This window comes from Trichoplusia ni, chromosome 9 (assembly GCF_003590095.1).
Source record: "Trichoplusia ni isolate ovarian cell line Hi5 chromosome 9, tn1, whole genome shotgun sequence".
In the NCBI taxonomy this organism is placed as follows: Eukaryota; Metazoa; Arthropoda; class Insecta; order Lepidoptera; family Noctuidae; genus Trichoplusia; species Trichoplusia ni.
The window spans coordinates 8548971-8565740 of NC_039486.1; the positions used below are offsets into that span (position 1 = coordinate 8548971).

General features: G+C 35.5%; 1 protein-coding gene across 1 annotated transcript in view; it reads left to right on the top strand.

Annotated features, from left to right (window-relative positions):
* Nucleotides 1-218: 218 nt before the first annotated feature.
* The window catches only part of LOC113497795 (hemicentin-2), a 60192-nt gene continuing 43640 nt past the window's right edge, over nucleotides 219-16770 (top strand). The window contains exon 1 of the mRNA XM_026877527.1: nucleotides 219-602. Within this exon, the coding sequence (XP_026733328.1) occupies nucleotides 551-602 (52 nt within the window). The 5' untranslated portion in view covers nucleotides 219-550. The remainder of the gene's footprint in view (nucleotides 603-16770) is intronic.

Here is a 16770-nt window from a genome sequence, read left to right on the forward strand (position 1 = left end):
TCTTACATAGGATAGTTGCGTTTTGATACTTAGACGCAGACTAAAAACTATTATTCTAAGAAAACCGCAGTGCCATCTAGTGAAAAACTCGCAAGTCGGTATTAAAAACGGCGCGTTGTTGCCACTTCATTCCCGGACAAGACAAGGCAAACTTTATTATCTGTCTGTTTCACTCAGTTCGTAATGTTGTCTCTCTCTCGCGCGCCGCTTTGTGATTTGAAATTTATTCAGCCTTGGGCCAACCGTCGTCCGCGTACAACGTGCCCATGTCTGCTTGTAACGGATATTTCGCGCCAAAGTTTACATTGAGGATTGGAAAATGAGAATATTTTTTGAAGTGCAGCAAGTTGAAAAGTGTGGATTCTACTAGTTCTAGTCAATTAAACTGACAAAAAGTGAATCGTCTAACTGAAGTGTAAACGTTTACTTTGTGTGTGCGATGCATAACAGTTAAGTTGGAGTTAAGCACTTATTAAAAATGTGTTGCAAGACGGGCGCATAAGATTTGTTTCCCAGTGCATAATTGATAGAAAGTATCCGGAGCGCCAACATGGGGACCAATCGGCTGCTTTCACCATTTACTTTGCTGCTGATTTGTACAGGTAAGCGGAGCTACCTACTTATTTCTGAGTCACCTTAGCTCAGCACGCTCGCGGCTCGCCGCTGCGGCCTGCGTCGCTGTATCAACAACCGAGGCACAGCCTGTCTGTGTGCTTAGGTGTAACTATTATGCTACACCTTGCTTGTGTGTGTGTGTGTGTTTGTTGACTCTTTTAACCGTATGCAAGGGAGGCTGCTTGAGCTACGTGAGCGTTGTAGGGTTAGATAAACCATTGTACGCAGGTACGGGCTAAAGTTTGGATTGTAGGATAAGACTAAATTTAAGTACCAGAAAAGTTATTTTACAAGGTTCTTTACAAATAATTTTGTTAAAATTGTGTAAGTTTAGCAATATACTTATATGTTGTAATTGTAATGTGCTGTTTTCAACATAATGCCAATAGTAATATAATAAAACGACCAGTGAGTGGTGCGCGCAATGCGGTATCCTTCTGCAACCATATTTAGTGCAAATTGCACTATTGGACTAAACTGAACAATACTTAGGTATATTATTTCTAACTTACATTTACAACGTTCCAATAGATTGATATCAAAGTTCATAAATATTTTGTACTTCATAGTAAAAATACTGAACATTAATGATTTCTAATTAAGTTGTTCCAGCAAAATGCTTAAAAGAGTTGTTCCTCTTTTAAGCATTTTGCTGGAACATTTGTGAGATTATCCTATACGTAGATATAACACGGACTCGCTACCAAATGTTTTGGAGTATGACGAGGGGTTTTGGCTGGTGTACTTTACCAAGTTTTATTAAAGAAAACCGCAACACATTTTACGACGACAAAAGATCCTTAATGGAGCCCATTAGCATACCTACAATAATAAATAAATGTTCAGCAGCCGCCTATTAACTAAACACTTGCTACAAAGGTATCTACTCAAGTAATTACCACATTAATCACTGATTTTAAAGCTAATTGCAAATTGTTCAAATTAAATATAGAAAGTCAGCTGAAGGTAAAAATATTACTCAATTTGAAGTTATAAATCAAATTGCCATTACACAGAATAATTGTTTTCTTTCAAAAATGTTGCCAGCAAGAAAATATTGTCGGATACATAGGTATTTTTTCAAAAGTAGATTAGTGAAATCAAAGAAAAAGAGAGCTAATTACTATTATGAATAAGCACGATTTCTGTATGAAATAGAGGAAAATATTCGTAGCAAACTCAGGCTTAAATGCGTAAATTAGGCAACGCCAGTGGTGCCGAGAGAGTGAAATCATGTTTATGAAAACCGGTTTTGATGCAGGTGTGCGCCGTCCGAGGCAGAGTAGTCCACTCGTGGTCATACCAAGTTATTTTAGTAGATGTTTTTTATATTATTTTTGGTTACAACTATGCGTAGTAATTAATCCACTTCTGACTTTAGTGGTTCTGCGAGTGTCGAGTACTGTGTATTAAAGCCAACGTGGTAATTTCGTCAGGGACCAAATTTTTTTGGAACTTGTTAGGCACCTACTTATTAATTTTTAATTCATTTGAATGATACTGGAATTTTAAAAAAGGAATAATTTACATAGACACAGAATTTATGAGGAGTGGGTTTTACCTAATTGTAAGGGAAATATCTTGTAGCATTTGAATACTGTATAACGAGTCATAGGCACCGAGGAAGCTTAGAGCACACTGTGGAGTAAATGGGAGACATTCAGACTTACAGAAACATAAAAGGAGCAGAGCGAGGACGCGCGACGCGTGTCGCCAAACTTTTCAAATTGTCCCAAAATGTAGCCAAACAATTTACTGTGTTTGTAAAAATACTACCACTTGACTTCTTAGGTTATTAAAGCAGCTACTTACGTACTGTACAAAAACAAATAACTTTTATTACTCAACTTTTCCGCTCCGCAATCGCAGTAACGGTTCGTTTCAAACTCCTTTTGCTTCCCCGGATTTTAATGAACTAAACGCAAATGACAAAGGTCTTTTTCGTAAGTCCAGACCTAAAATTAACTCGGCGTCTAATTTGCAAAACGCAGCTATGAGCATAGAACAAGTTACTTTAGCAGACGCTGTGCATATTGCCTTTCTATTTTTGTACATTACAGTTTCCCTTGCGTCTCCATTTAAAGCAGCCCGTATTCTTTAAGTGGTGTTTTAAACATTATATCTCTCTTCCAATATTCGAAATCTGTTCTACGACAAATCTGTATTCCAGAGGATTTGATATGTTTCGCAACTCGAAACGAAGTTATAAAAGAAACAATAGGAGATATAAAACACAGTGCTGACAGACCAATATTTGTACTACATACAGAGGAAAGTAGAAAATATTTTGTTGTCTTCGGTAACTCAATATTATTCAAGTTCTACAAATTGATGAATGAGCATTGGGTATAATATTTTTTATAAAAACAGTATTTTGAAAGTCTTTGTCTCTTGGATGAAGAAACTTTTAGACTACGACTATTACCAGTCCACAAATCTGAATAATAGCAATATAATTTGTATTCTTCACTAATAAGTATTTCATTCCCAACGGTTCATTTTATCGTCGTGGTTCAGTTCACAAGAAGCTCGTTTTCTTTTATTAGTGCCTTGCAAACGAACAAGGGCTTCCGTTTGCATGGGACTGATTGTCTACCAGTCTTTATTCGCCATTGAGTGACCCCGTCATGTCACCTCTTCATGCGTGAAGCAAACCGTCCGCATCAAATAACTCATACTTAGCTGTTCCCATAATTGCATTTACTTGATAAGCTGAATAAGAGTATTGCATTTGTTTTGTCAAGAAATTTGTATGCGGTGTACCGAGTTCTATATAGTAGGTTCTCAAACTGACTTAATTAAGTGTAACAAGTATGTGTTAAATAATTATTTCGACATTATTGGCGCAGAGTGTAACCGTAATTTGAATAAAGTTCGCGAAATCCAAGTATTGTATATGTATACTTTGTTAAACATATTAAATTCAAGTCTGGCACCTATCTCCAAAAGGCCACATTAAGCCGTTATAAGTTCCATAAATCGGTCTATTTGCGGATAATGTACTGAAAATACTTTGATAGAAATTAAACTTAAAAAACGCTTACATTTTTGCAGTACCTTTAAAAGCAACCGGTATTTGAAGCTCAATCATTTACAGTTGTACGAGTATTTATAACAAATGTAATCATTTTCTGCAGAGATGTAGTTTTCTAATAGCCTCGGGAACCTGATAAATTGTTCTCGGCGCTATAACCAGGTTTTTGTTGACCATTCGAGTCTTAGTGGTATGCAGTTCTTTGTAATGTCTTATAATATCTAGGTATGCACATGCAGTAAATGGAAGTACTTGGCCAAGTATCGAGTTTCCTGAGAGCAAGCCTTGTCTTCGGTGTTATAGGTAATACATATGTGGCTCCTCGTAAGGAATTCATTAGGATCAGTATGTTACGAAGTGTTCGATCGTTTATCAGTGAGAACGTTTTTGGATTCATTTATATCTGTCTATCTATCGTGACATTTTCTTACATCGCTCTTTATATTTGAATGTGTCAATGTCTTTTTTTAATCTTAGATCAGTGAACTCGTTTGTGTTTAGTAACATGAAGAGCTAGCTGTTGCCAGCGGCTCCACTCGCTACAAACCGAAAATGATCACACGGGAACCAAGAATAAGGGTAAAAACTATCTATTACTATGTGTGAACCAAAGTCATATAATATACCAAATTATGAACGAATCCATCGAAAACACCCATACAAACAAACTTTCAGGTTTACAATATCAGCAGGAATCGTTGCTTTAATAGTAGAACGTTATTTGTAATTCACCTAAGCTTAACAAGCTGATGGCACACTGTTTCTAGATCTCTTATTATTTTATGAAACAACAGAAGTACGATATAATAAGCTGAGTACGGCCGGTGGCGGTACAAGACCTGTCGGCAAATGACATACTTGAACTTCTTTGATTACTGTTTCCCTGTCTTCCTCTTTCCTTATACGTATAGCTTCATTTATAGCACATGATCGACACATAATCTTTAGATCCAATTGGGTCTTCGCATTGACGTTATACGGATAACCAATTGATCGAGCACAGGATCTCCTCCCATTGTTTTGAGGCCGTATTGTGACATTTTGGTTCAATCATTTGTTCAATGGCTGGAATCAACCTAAGTAAAGTACCGTATATTTTCACAAATGAACAGTGATGACCGACACTCCATAACACTGTCCTTGTGTAACTTAATCGCAGTTTGAAAAATACATATTTATAGACCCATTTTCTTTGTTTATAAAGAACTCAACAATTTCCGGTTGTTTCCAAAGTAAAGGAAAACATTGCTTTATCTTATTAAGTTGTTTTAGGCTTAGAAAAAAGGTTTGTTATTGTAAGTACCTATAACATTAAGTGCTACGACCATTCCTGGGAACTCGTAGTCGTTTTTTAATTAAACCAGTACACTCAAATAGCTGCAGGTTCGCAATTAGAGAAGAACACGGTTTGTGAATCATCTAGTTATGTACTTTCTATGAGCATTCATTCCTTTGAGCTGTATCACTGAAAATTTATAAAATTAAAAACATTTTCTAGTAAAATGTTCGTTGTATCGCGCTCCCAACTTATACTGTTATATTTTATAAGTTTGCTGACAGATTTATAGAACCGTCAACTTATGACCGCGAACTTAAAGATTACAGCATAAGAACAGTTTTCCTTCGTTAAACTTACTATTACTAAACTCACCAACAATTTCAAACTAGTTTTAGACATTCGATAACGAGAACAAAAGTTTCTTCCACGTTCATTAATTCTTTAGTGATATTCTCCGGATTGTCGATACTTGTGCCACGATGTACTGGGAATATTATTATACCACAAACGATGACGAGGTAGCCAATATTGAATCAACATTAAAACCAACAAAGTGCCTGAACCCTAATGACATAATTTTGCGGACGATGGCTAGAAGCCAATAGGAACGCGATGTTCGATAGAATCATCAACATTTTAAATTAAAAACAAGACAAAAGAATGTCGATATAGCAATTTCGAACGGACAATTTTCTTCGAGTCACTGCTCTGTACTGGAACAAATAATGAGATACCTACCTCCCGACGTGCACCTTACACCACCGACTATTCTATCTCGGATCTAGAATAGTGGACTAGAAAATATTGGGTTGAATTGACAACAAACTATTTCACAGAATCTGTCGTAAAAGACGACAGCGGGATACGTGAAAATTACAGAAACTATTTTTCTTTTATTTTTACCTATATACCGAGATCAATTTTCCCAATTTACTATGTATTCGACACGAAAGCAACAGTCCATAAAAGCCATGTACAGCTGTGGGCGTTAACCGGCTTATTTCTCGGGGGTAGAATAATCGTAATTAAGAAGTCCATTAAAGATAATTTGACGCGCTTCTATTATAAGTAACTATTAGAAATACTCCTTGTTACTAATGCCGAAATTAATAAGGTAATTATTTGTACAGGTGGATTTCATATCACGCTATAACTAATTCAGAACTTGTGTAACATCTTATTAGTTATGACACGTGGCAAACGGTGAGATATCGATCCAGACCAAAGAGATTTGTTGGACATACGGTTAATTTCTCAAAGTGAGAACGTACCAAATAATTCAACTTTTCCTCTTACTTTTCGGACATTTTTATCTAAAAAGTTCTTTGTTTTTGGACGGGTCGTGTTCACGCCCGTATTTAATTTGTTAAATTTTGCTCGGTAGCTTATTTTGTAGAGTCCAATGTCTAGAGGTATTACGGTGTAGGAATCGCCAGTAGTCTTATTATTTCAGCTCAGTCTCGTTTCTGCTCTTCTTGAAACAGATGCTATAGTAGCTTTCTATAAGGCTGAAGTCAATAGGCAATACCCGCTAAGTCGCTATGAGGTGACAGAAGCTACTTAATTGGATTCGTATTTGGGTCAATGTGTCTCCCCGATCTTACCGCATATGCATCTCAAGACCGTTTACTTACAAACATTGCTGTTAGACGAACTCTAATTTTGTTCCAATTGTTTAGGTCATACTACCTTAAGATGAGTGGTTATTGTGATTGACGATGATTCTCTTCTCGAATTCTTATTTTTTTCACTTGCGTACAAACCTAAACATAAATAAACAATCATTGATATTTACATTACGTCTAGTCGTCTACGTTTATTATTGTTAACTGATAATTGGCCGTCACATAACACATAGCCGAATATTTTGTTACTAAAATCAGACATGATAGACACATTGTCACAAAAATATTTTATGCTTTCGTTATTATTTATATCTGATAAAGTTTTCGGGATACTATTTCGGATTTATTTAATCGAGTTTATTGCAGGTATAATCTAGATTCAAGTAAAGTTATATTTTGAAATTGTGTTTAAGCCAGTTTAAAATCGCACTGCTTAAATCTGAATCACAAAGGAGGTTTTAACGATTATTTTCCTAAACTTGCTGGCCCATATCAAGTAATTATATTGTATCACGCTAGCGCCACGGCAGCGGGGAAGTGAATGGCGGGCTATACCTATAGTGAGGATAGGATCCCAGCTCATGATCGTATGCACCCGAGCCTCCATTATCGGAGGTACTTGGGAGAAAGCTTGATAAGTGGTTGGGTTACGGTCCAGCTTGTCAACTATGTTAATGGCCAGGAAGGAATTTGTAATGAACAAAGATAGCCCTGTGCGAGGGTCTTCGTAACTTGGTCAATTTCCGTTTTCTTACATCAAGGGATTATTCGCGGGACTTATTGGTACTTATTACTTTCATAATGTCATTGTCAAGTGACAAAGTGACGAAGGAACTTTTATTACTTAGAACTTTTAACAGTCAAAACCCTGCGATAATAAATTTGAATTTGGGTATATTAATTAGACCAATCATGGTTTCTTTAAAAAATCTTCGCAATTAATTAATTTTCCATACGCTCTTATGGACGAAATGTGAAAATATAATAAATTACTGTTCTTGTAATTTTCATTAAGCACCTTTTGTTTTAAAAGTTACGTAAAAAATTCAGGCTCTTTTACTCAAGTGATTGCAGTAATAAAAAGATTTTTTATAAACGAGGAAGCTGAAGCGTGACTTTGGTTGTGTATGAAACCGGTCTGTTTTATCCTTGTCATAACATAGCAGTTCCTTGCATTAATCTGGAACATGTCCACTTAAGGAAAATGTCATTGCAGAGATGCAAGATGAGATGACATTTCTGTGTAGCACTTGGTTTATCTTTTTAATCCTCTACGCCATAGCTTCTCGTAGACCCCTTTCTACCAGTTTTAATTTGCATTAAAACATGATTAGTTACGGAACTTACGGATTACTCAAACCGGCTTGCGTGTAAAGAGATTTTAGTTTACAAATCCACCTTTCGTGTTCTGTTGAATAAAATATGTCTGCCTTTTTAAATACGAACGTTACACAGTCACTACATGTCAATACACTGAATTATTCAGTTCGACTCTATGTAAGCTGTGTGCGTGTCATAATACAAGTTATCTGATGGAAAATTAATTTCCTGGGGTGTTTCGGCCCACAGCGTGCGTTGTTTGATCTTCAGGTAAACAATCCAACATACTCCATGCGGTACATTATGTTATTATGAGTAAACTTTATTTATTACGGCATTAAATTTGTTGTTGATTTTCGATTAGTTTGACAGCTAACTGTTAAATATTAAAACACGACTTTGTTTATTAAAGTATCCTCTATTGTCTTTTAGGACTTTTTTAGTTCTTTTTTTTTGTATCCTTTCATATTTGAAAACACTCCAGTGCCTCCATTATGTTTTGGTAAGTGGGAAAGCGTATCATCACGTCAGTTACCTGGAAGAGTTACCTCAAGGTTTCGCGATATGAAATGATAAATTGTATTCATATCTTGGAAAAAACGCTTTATTCACGATTTACCAAATATATGGTGAGTCAGTTATTTCTTGTACTTTTACTTTTAAGGGATTTATTTATCTTTTACCTTCGATACTGAGAATAAACTGAATAACGAAAACTGACTTGCAAAACTCTACCTGAATAAAAAACTATTCTCTTGACAGTATTTACTAGATTTCATATCCATTTTAAGTCCGCGTGCAAAATCGCTTTTTATTAAAAAAAAATCATTTTTAAATATTTTCTACTTACAGTTTCAACTTACCACCATAAAGTTACAGACATAAGATTTAACGACTTTAAATTAATTTGCCTTTGTGTTCTGGCAATAAGTCTAGCTTCGACAATCTTAATTAAATGTAGCGTCAGTAAGTGGTGCAGAATCAAATCGAATGTTGGAAATAGCAGCATGAATTAAACAGTACCGACCTAGTACTTTACGTCCAATACGAACTTATAACACAATAGTATTATCAATCGACTATATGGAATTCATTAATTAACCATATTGTTCAATTAATTCTCGTTACTAGTGGTTTCGATGTAGATTTATCATTTTCATCCATTATTAAAGTGTTTAGACTTATATAAAGACAACATTACTGCTATTTAGAGAAGTAATTGTAAACCAGTAGGTACTTACCTTGCTTTTATGATTAGAGAAAATCTAAGGCTAAGTATTAGTAAATGTTCTTTAAAATGCATTCATAAAAATCTAGACGTTTGGAATCTGGGTTTAAAGTGTTAAGGATTTCAATGATTTAGTTCCAACTTTTCTAGAATTTGATTTTATCTTATCACAACCCACTTAGATCATAAATACCTTCTCGTGACATATTCAAACGGTTCGGGATATACTCCTGTGATATCATAAACTTAACTTAGCTTATCAGCCGTCATCGCGTCTTTGACCAACCGAACCATCAAAATATTAATTCTATTGATCAACGTAATTGGGTTGCGAAGTCTACATATTAAAGCACCCTACTGTTGCTAAGACCGAACACTTGTGTTGCTAAGACTTTATAATTTAGATATAATAATGAAACATTTTACTTTATTCGTTGTTTACCTAAAAACATTTTCCTATTTTTATAACCGTATCCTGTTCTACTGTTTCACCTATTGGAATCAATTTCGGATAGCATTTGTTTTTATCGTTTTGACGAGTATCAGAAAACTAGTTACAGGATTAAGTCACGTGGAAATTTGGACCAAAGTTAGAATTCCAAGAGTTATTAAAATGTGTAATGTAATAAAATATCGAATATGCTATGAAAACAGTCTGAAATATTTGGAATTTATAGACGGAGAGAAATGTTTTAAATTATTTATTTTATAACAGTTTACTCACGCTATTTATCGGGTAAGCCGGACTAGTTTTGGACACAAGTACTTCATCATGAGGTGATGGCGCGGCAGGCATCGTGAGCCGTTCTGTCGACTCGTATATTAATATACGTGAGTAAACCGTTATAAATAAAAAATTAAGAAACCGTCTCACGAAAGCTATTCCCAAGTTATTGAAAAATGTAAGGCTACACAGTGGCTGTAGTATTCTTGATTTTACTTTTAGTGTTCCCTTGAAGGGTAATTATAAGTTTTGAAATGAAATTATTTAGAGAAGACCCTAAGAAATAGCTGAAGAGGCTAATTTTATTTTTTAGTAAATTGGAGCTGACTAAAATCTTTGTCGCACAGTAGTCTGCAAGACGTTCTTCTCATAGTCTCTAGCCATTTGAAATGTTAAAACACTCCGGTAGTTACAACCGTTCGAATGCCAGCGCACACTTCTGACTTCCCCAGGTTATAGGCCAGTCTATGTACGACGTCCACCGGAACAAAGAAAGACTTTCAAATTCTGCGTGAGATAGACTCTCCAAAGGGCCTTTTCGCCTCCCAGACCAATGGACCAATCGCGACGTCCTAAAAAAGGTAAGAGAGCGGGCAAAATACGGGACATATACAGCAGTATTGATATGTTTATTCCAGATCCAGATCATACTTATAAAGAAGTACCACACAAACGTCTAATAACAGTAATATTGCTCATTGATGTATTCATTACTGTTTTTATGTTTATATTTACCAGACTTAGGCGAGAAACGACAGGCCTTGAATTCTTATAAGTAATTCCTATTCACGATTGTTGATCTACTTTATTTTGTGCTGACATTATATTGATAAAAGTTTTCTTTTCAAATCTGTTTTCCTTTTTATGTTGAGGTAAAAAGTCTCACCGAAAAAGTTTATCTATTTCGTGACCTTATATATTTATTACTGCTGTATAAAAATAAATAAATCCCCGAGCTTTTTGTATGAGTAGATTATATTGCATATTGTATTAGGGCACGTTTCCGCCACACCAATAACGAAGAGCATATGTTTTTGTTTGTCACTTACCAGGGTATGAAGCAAGCTATGTTTTCATATAACAAAAGTATTAATTGATTTAATTTTAGATGCGTACTACAATTATGAAACATTTCTTAAGGGTAAATATTTACAGAAAAATTGTCGACTATGACTTAAACAAATTAAATAGTACACAACCTTTCCAATTAAAATAGTTGAAAGGCACGCTTTGACCGAGCCCTATTCACGGCACACTTTCGATAGCCGACTCTGGTCTAATCGACCCGAGTTACAGATTGCTTGATAAATATCTCAACTGTACACAAAAGGTGAAATAACGTTATTTAACTTAACCGTGCCTAAAAACATTTAGTATTAAACTTGTTGAATAGTAGTTTAAGCTGTGTGATAGTATTTATTTTACTCTCTAATGCCCAAAGATACAATCGAGGTCTGCTCTAGAGGCCATATTGTCATTCCTGTTCGCCTTACTTGGTTGCACGTATTACCGCGTCACAAGCAATTGTTTACGCAATCAATAACAATATGTTCTATTCGTAGTTCAATTATCTAAGCAGCTACTGCATCGCCCGCAAAGCCTTGTAGAATTAGTGCTATGTGCCCCTAGAAACCAGGAGGCAGAGTTAATGTTCTGAAAATGATTTATATGTTTGTTTACATGGCAATTATATTGTTAGTTTTAACAACAACGGTGGGCTATTAAGCTTTTTCGCTTTTTAAAAATACAAATATATAAATAATTTCAAAATCTGTCTTTCATCTTAAATGAAACTTACTGCTACTTACTGCTTACTTTGGAAAAAATGTGGGTATTATGAAGCATTCACATAGCCAAAGCCATATTATAAAAAAAAACATTTACGGATTTAAAATCAAGCTCGAATTTGGATTTTTTTTCTAAACAACCCCCGAAAATTTCAAACCAATTTATTCATATTCGGGTTTACTTCTGAATAGGTCATATATTCCCAACTCATTTGAGGGGGTCAAGTGTCCGGAGCGTATTTCAATCTTCTAGGTACTGAATAAATAAATTCAATACAAGCTAAATAAATCCGCAGCGGAGCCGCATGTAGTGGTGGGAGACCTTTATAAAGATTCCCTTGGTTCTGTTTTTGCAAAGGGTAGGAAAAAGACCCTACTTGTGAATAACTTTTTCTATGCTTAGGTACATCAAAAGGTATAAAAACAGACCAGTGAGAGCGTCACGCAGATTGAAATACAAAATCTAATTAAATTTCTACAACGGCATTTGCACAGTTCCAAATTCCAAGAGGTCACGTCTTTATTAACTAAAACTACTTTGGCTTTGTCAGTTTGATAATTTTGCCGTCAAAAGGAGAGACAAGCGTTACAGAAATTATTCAAATTGGAAATCAGCTCTGTAATTCTGACAACGTTGTAACGGTTACAAATAATTTAGATGCATAGAATATCAACACTCAAATATCATGAACAAGTATGTGAAATAGCCATCTACGGCATTTCTATTACGGGAGGGAACTCGCGTATGCTTAAAAAAAAACAAATTTAAACAAAAAATCGGTAACCTAATTCATTTAAGATCTCTTCGGTTACAAATTGTTTTTCTTCGGAATTATTTGTACGGAACCCTCAGTGAACTCCATCTTGACCGTTTTTTACCTTTGGTTACGGAACCATAAAAAGGAATGTTTATTCATTTATAGAAGGAAGTTTTATACAGGCATTTTCTTTTTAAAACATGGTGTACATTAGGTTCTCAGTGAAGATTTATAGCAGACGATATTTGACGACTTGGCTTATGCGGTGAATTCATTTAAACTGAGTTATGTTTCCATTGCATGACGCACGATAACTTATTTTGTAACCGTTCCAAGTCATGGAATAACAACTATTATAAAATCGATTACTTAGGCATTTTGTTACCTGTTGATTACGAGGAACGCCAATCCTTTCATTAGCCAAGTTTATTCATTTCAATCCTTGGACAGGTACTATCAAAGCTCATAAAATACAGACTCTATTATGCACGTTGCTTGCTCATTGTACACAGACTACGGTGATCCACATGCTTCCATTCCATTTTCTAGTAACTGCATCGACGTTACATATGTAAGTAGGTACTTCTGTGTGTATTGTTCGTCGTGTGCAAAACAATAGTCGCGCGGTTATTTGCACGCCAGTGTTCGACCCGATACAATAGGTGTTTGTGTCTTATCTCCTCGTTCCCACTATCCCATTCGCACAAAATTTTCTCATTACACTTTATTTCTTTTTGTAAGAATAAGGTCAATGTGCGTAAGAAAATATCTTTCTAACTTGCGTTACTATTCATTGTTTGTCAAGTTCCTGTTTTGTGAACGTGTGGCTTGTTCATAATTTCTCCAACAGACTCGTAAAGTTACAATTTTTTTCTAGTTAAACGTCACAGAAAAATATTATTCAGGACGAAAATATCCTTTAAGTATTAATAATAAATATTCTGCTTCAGGATTTCGAAGGTAATTATTTAAAAATCCATTGGTAAAGTTATCTACAAAATTTGTTAAGTGGAATAACTTCGAGTTTATTTCAGCTAGAAAGTTGTGGAATGTCGCTTTCGGGAATCGTTTAAGATCCAAACTTGAACACAATTAAGAAACACTTAGAAGAACTACAGTTTTTGAAAGTTAGAAGTATGAGTGGTAGGAAATACCGTCGTAAAAACAACATCGTATTCAGTGGGACGTTTTGCGCTCAAATATTCGAGAAAATTAAGTCTTATTCAGTCTATCTATACCGTACAAAATATTACATTTAAGGGGATACTTTGTCTTTCGAATTGGAATAAAACCTCAGAGACCAAAGTTATGTAAGTTCTTACATAAAAACTAATGACGCCTGTAACATGACAAATGGCAGTGGGAAGATGGCGAACTCTGCTGGGGACGTGGGTAAATTATTTCACAAAATTATTCTTATAATCCCGAAGTCAATTGGCCCTTAATTAGAGTTTTGTGTAGTCTTGAACATTAGAGTTTCGCGTCACGCGTGTGGCGTACGTTAGCGAAACTGGCTTACTCTGAAGATATGCGACGCATTACGTATTCCCTGGGATGCGCGAGTACCGGCGGCAGTGGCTTCTTAGGTCGCGGTATTTGTCCCACCAACAGGCACGTGTGAGCAAGCACGACGCCGCTAAGGAAAAGATACTATATTTTTGGGACGATTTCGTGTCTTAATGACGCAACACAATGAACACCGATTTCTTATCAGATCTGTAACGATCTCAGACCCACATTTTTTCTTCTGTCATTCATCATTCACGTGTCTGTGCTACACGCGTCGTTACTAGAAAGTTAATTTATTAGATTGAATCAATAACCATTCATTTGTAAACGCTATGCATTTTATTAACTATGCAATTAACTGTTATTGGGTAATGACGATCAGGCTAATTAATATTACTTATTAAAATTTCGAAACGATTTAGTTATTTATTTATTTTGAACCATACATGTAGTTTTGTTTGTTTACAAATACGATAATCTGAGCGATAAAAAGCTTCTTTCGATGTTTTATAAAACATCTAAAGTAGCCACAAACGATGCATTTCATAGGAAAAAAAACTGTCAAACGCAGAAATGGGAAATCCGGCTGCGTGGTTCTCCCTAATAACTATTAACTTTAAAGACTCCTTAAAATATCTTTACAAACTAGCAATAAAATTGAGACATGTCGTTTGAGAAGATCATTAAACCAGAGTTCCGAAGCCACAGAATGGTATAATTTTATTAACTGTAATGATCTGATAAATGGGTTAGAGAAACGCAGAAACAGGGTCGTCTTTTCCTTATCACAAGCCGTAGCTATGTCGCATGGTAATCCAGGCTCGAATCTACCAAATCTGATTGCACGTGTGTCGAATGCAATAACAATACAATACGCGGTTCGTCCACAGATACGGAACGTGTCGGTCTTCCATCAGACGTAGATTGCACGATGTATTCCCGTAAGAAAACCGATCTCTGAACCGACAGTTCTGACAGACGAAAAATAAGCCTTACGAAAAAAATTGCCTTTCAGCGCCCGTCTTAGACAATACGATCCTTAACCGCAAGAAAAAAAGTAGAACGCTTTTTGACATTAATTAAAAAATAACCGTAATACCCCTTTTCCATAATTATATTCAAAAATAATGTTTAGTCTGTAAACAGCCGGATGGATAAACATAAGCTACCGGTAATTAGGGTTTCAAGCGAGGAGCTCCTCACAGCCCTTAATCCAAAATGTCGGCTGAAACTTTACTGTTTAGATGTTTACTGACACGGCCAATTGAAACCTGGCATTTAATGAACCATTGTTTTTCGTTGTAAATAAAGAACCTGTTTTTTTGGAACACTTGTCAGGAAATCTTTTGAAAATTACAAGAATAGTGAGAACCTGTAACAGTTCTTGGTAACTTAAACTAGATTCTTCATCGTCCTCCTTCGTTGTTCGAACATTAATTCTAAAATTCGTCATTGTAATGGTTTTCTCAAGAATATTATAGTGATGAAATATGGATGTAACGCTGTAATTAATTTATGATATGAAGTGGAATGAAACCACCAACGAGGAAATTTGTCAACGAGGGAACTAAATATTACACAAGACTATGCCGCGCGTTAAAATGTAAAGCCTTAGTCATTAAAACAGCCCGAACTCTGAATTCTCGACCCGAAATATTATGGACGATATTCGAGTGATAACTGTTAGAGTTAATTAAATAAGGATGGAATCAAGACCGAAATGTTACACATCATTTGCACGTTTCTGTGTAATCGAGTTTAATTTCGAGTTGAAATTGAGGCCACATTAAACCTATGGTAATCAACAAACAAGGGAGGTTAACCTCCCTCGCCGTGTGTAAGCGTTGCGGTGCCGACCAATTCAATTGCTCCGCTTTTCTTGCTTTACTCGGGGCCCAGGGTTTTTGATTAAAACTTTAATAAAACTGAGTTAAGTGGAATATTAACTGTTATGCAACGTTAAATTACCAAAATAAAATGGTTTTCATGTGAGAGTAGGCGAACACCTAAAGGATTTCAATCTTTATAGTTATTGTTAACAACACATAATTTAACAAGCTAGGAAACATTTGCGGTTACCGAAATAGCAGATGTAAATTAATTATGAACTCAATAAAGAACAGAGGTTAATTTTCCATTTTTTAATGTCAGTTTAAGACAAATCTCGTCGTATATGTTTGAAGATAAAAACCTTTCTATTCATAAAAGTATTTTTATCACACTAATACTTCAGACTAAATACTCTCAGAAAATATTTGCGAACAAAGTTGAAACAGTTTTAAGGCCAGGCTGCCCACGCAACGCGTTTTCAAGTTGAGTAGGTTCGATATACATAGCTACCTACGTATAATAAAGCATGTATACCTGAGTGGCGAACAGACGGTCGTTGCATCTGGCTTCGTGATTTCGGTGTGCACAGGACGGCGCCCGCGCCGTTTACCTGCTTAGCCGGTCTTTTCCGTCTCTTTCCTTTCCCCCGCCAGTACTATATCGTTCTCACTCGCACGTGAATGTAGCCATGCAACATCGCTTCTACGTATAAACAGTGCTGCCAACGGTATAAGTCGAACTGAGATGTAGGTTGGTTTGTATAACTTTCTTTCTTTGGTTACTTGTACTGCTACTAAAATATTAAGAATGCGGAATATGTTACGATATTAAGAATGTGTTATTATCGGTCCTAAAAATAACCTGCAATCGGTATTGTCAATTAATATTGGTATCGTCGTCCATATATTATGTATTACATAGTTTTTCAAACAAAATAAAAAAAATAATATCATAATAGTTTTTTTACTCACTATGTATATGTTAAAAAGTACACCGTGTGGTTGGAAGATCAATCAAAATATTTCACGCCAACCGGAAAGTTTTAACAATCTTCTGATAAC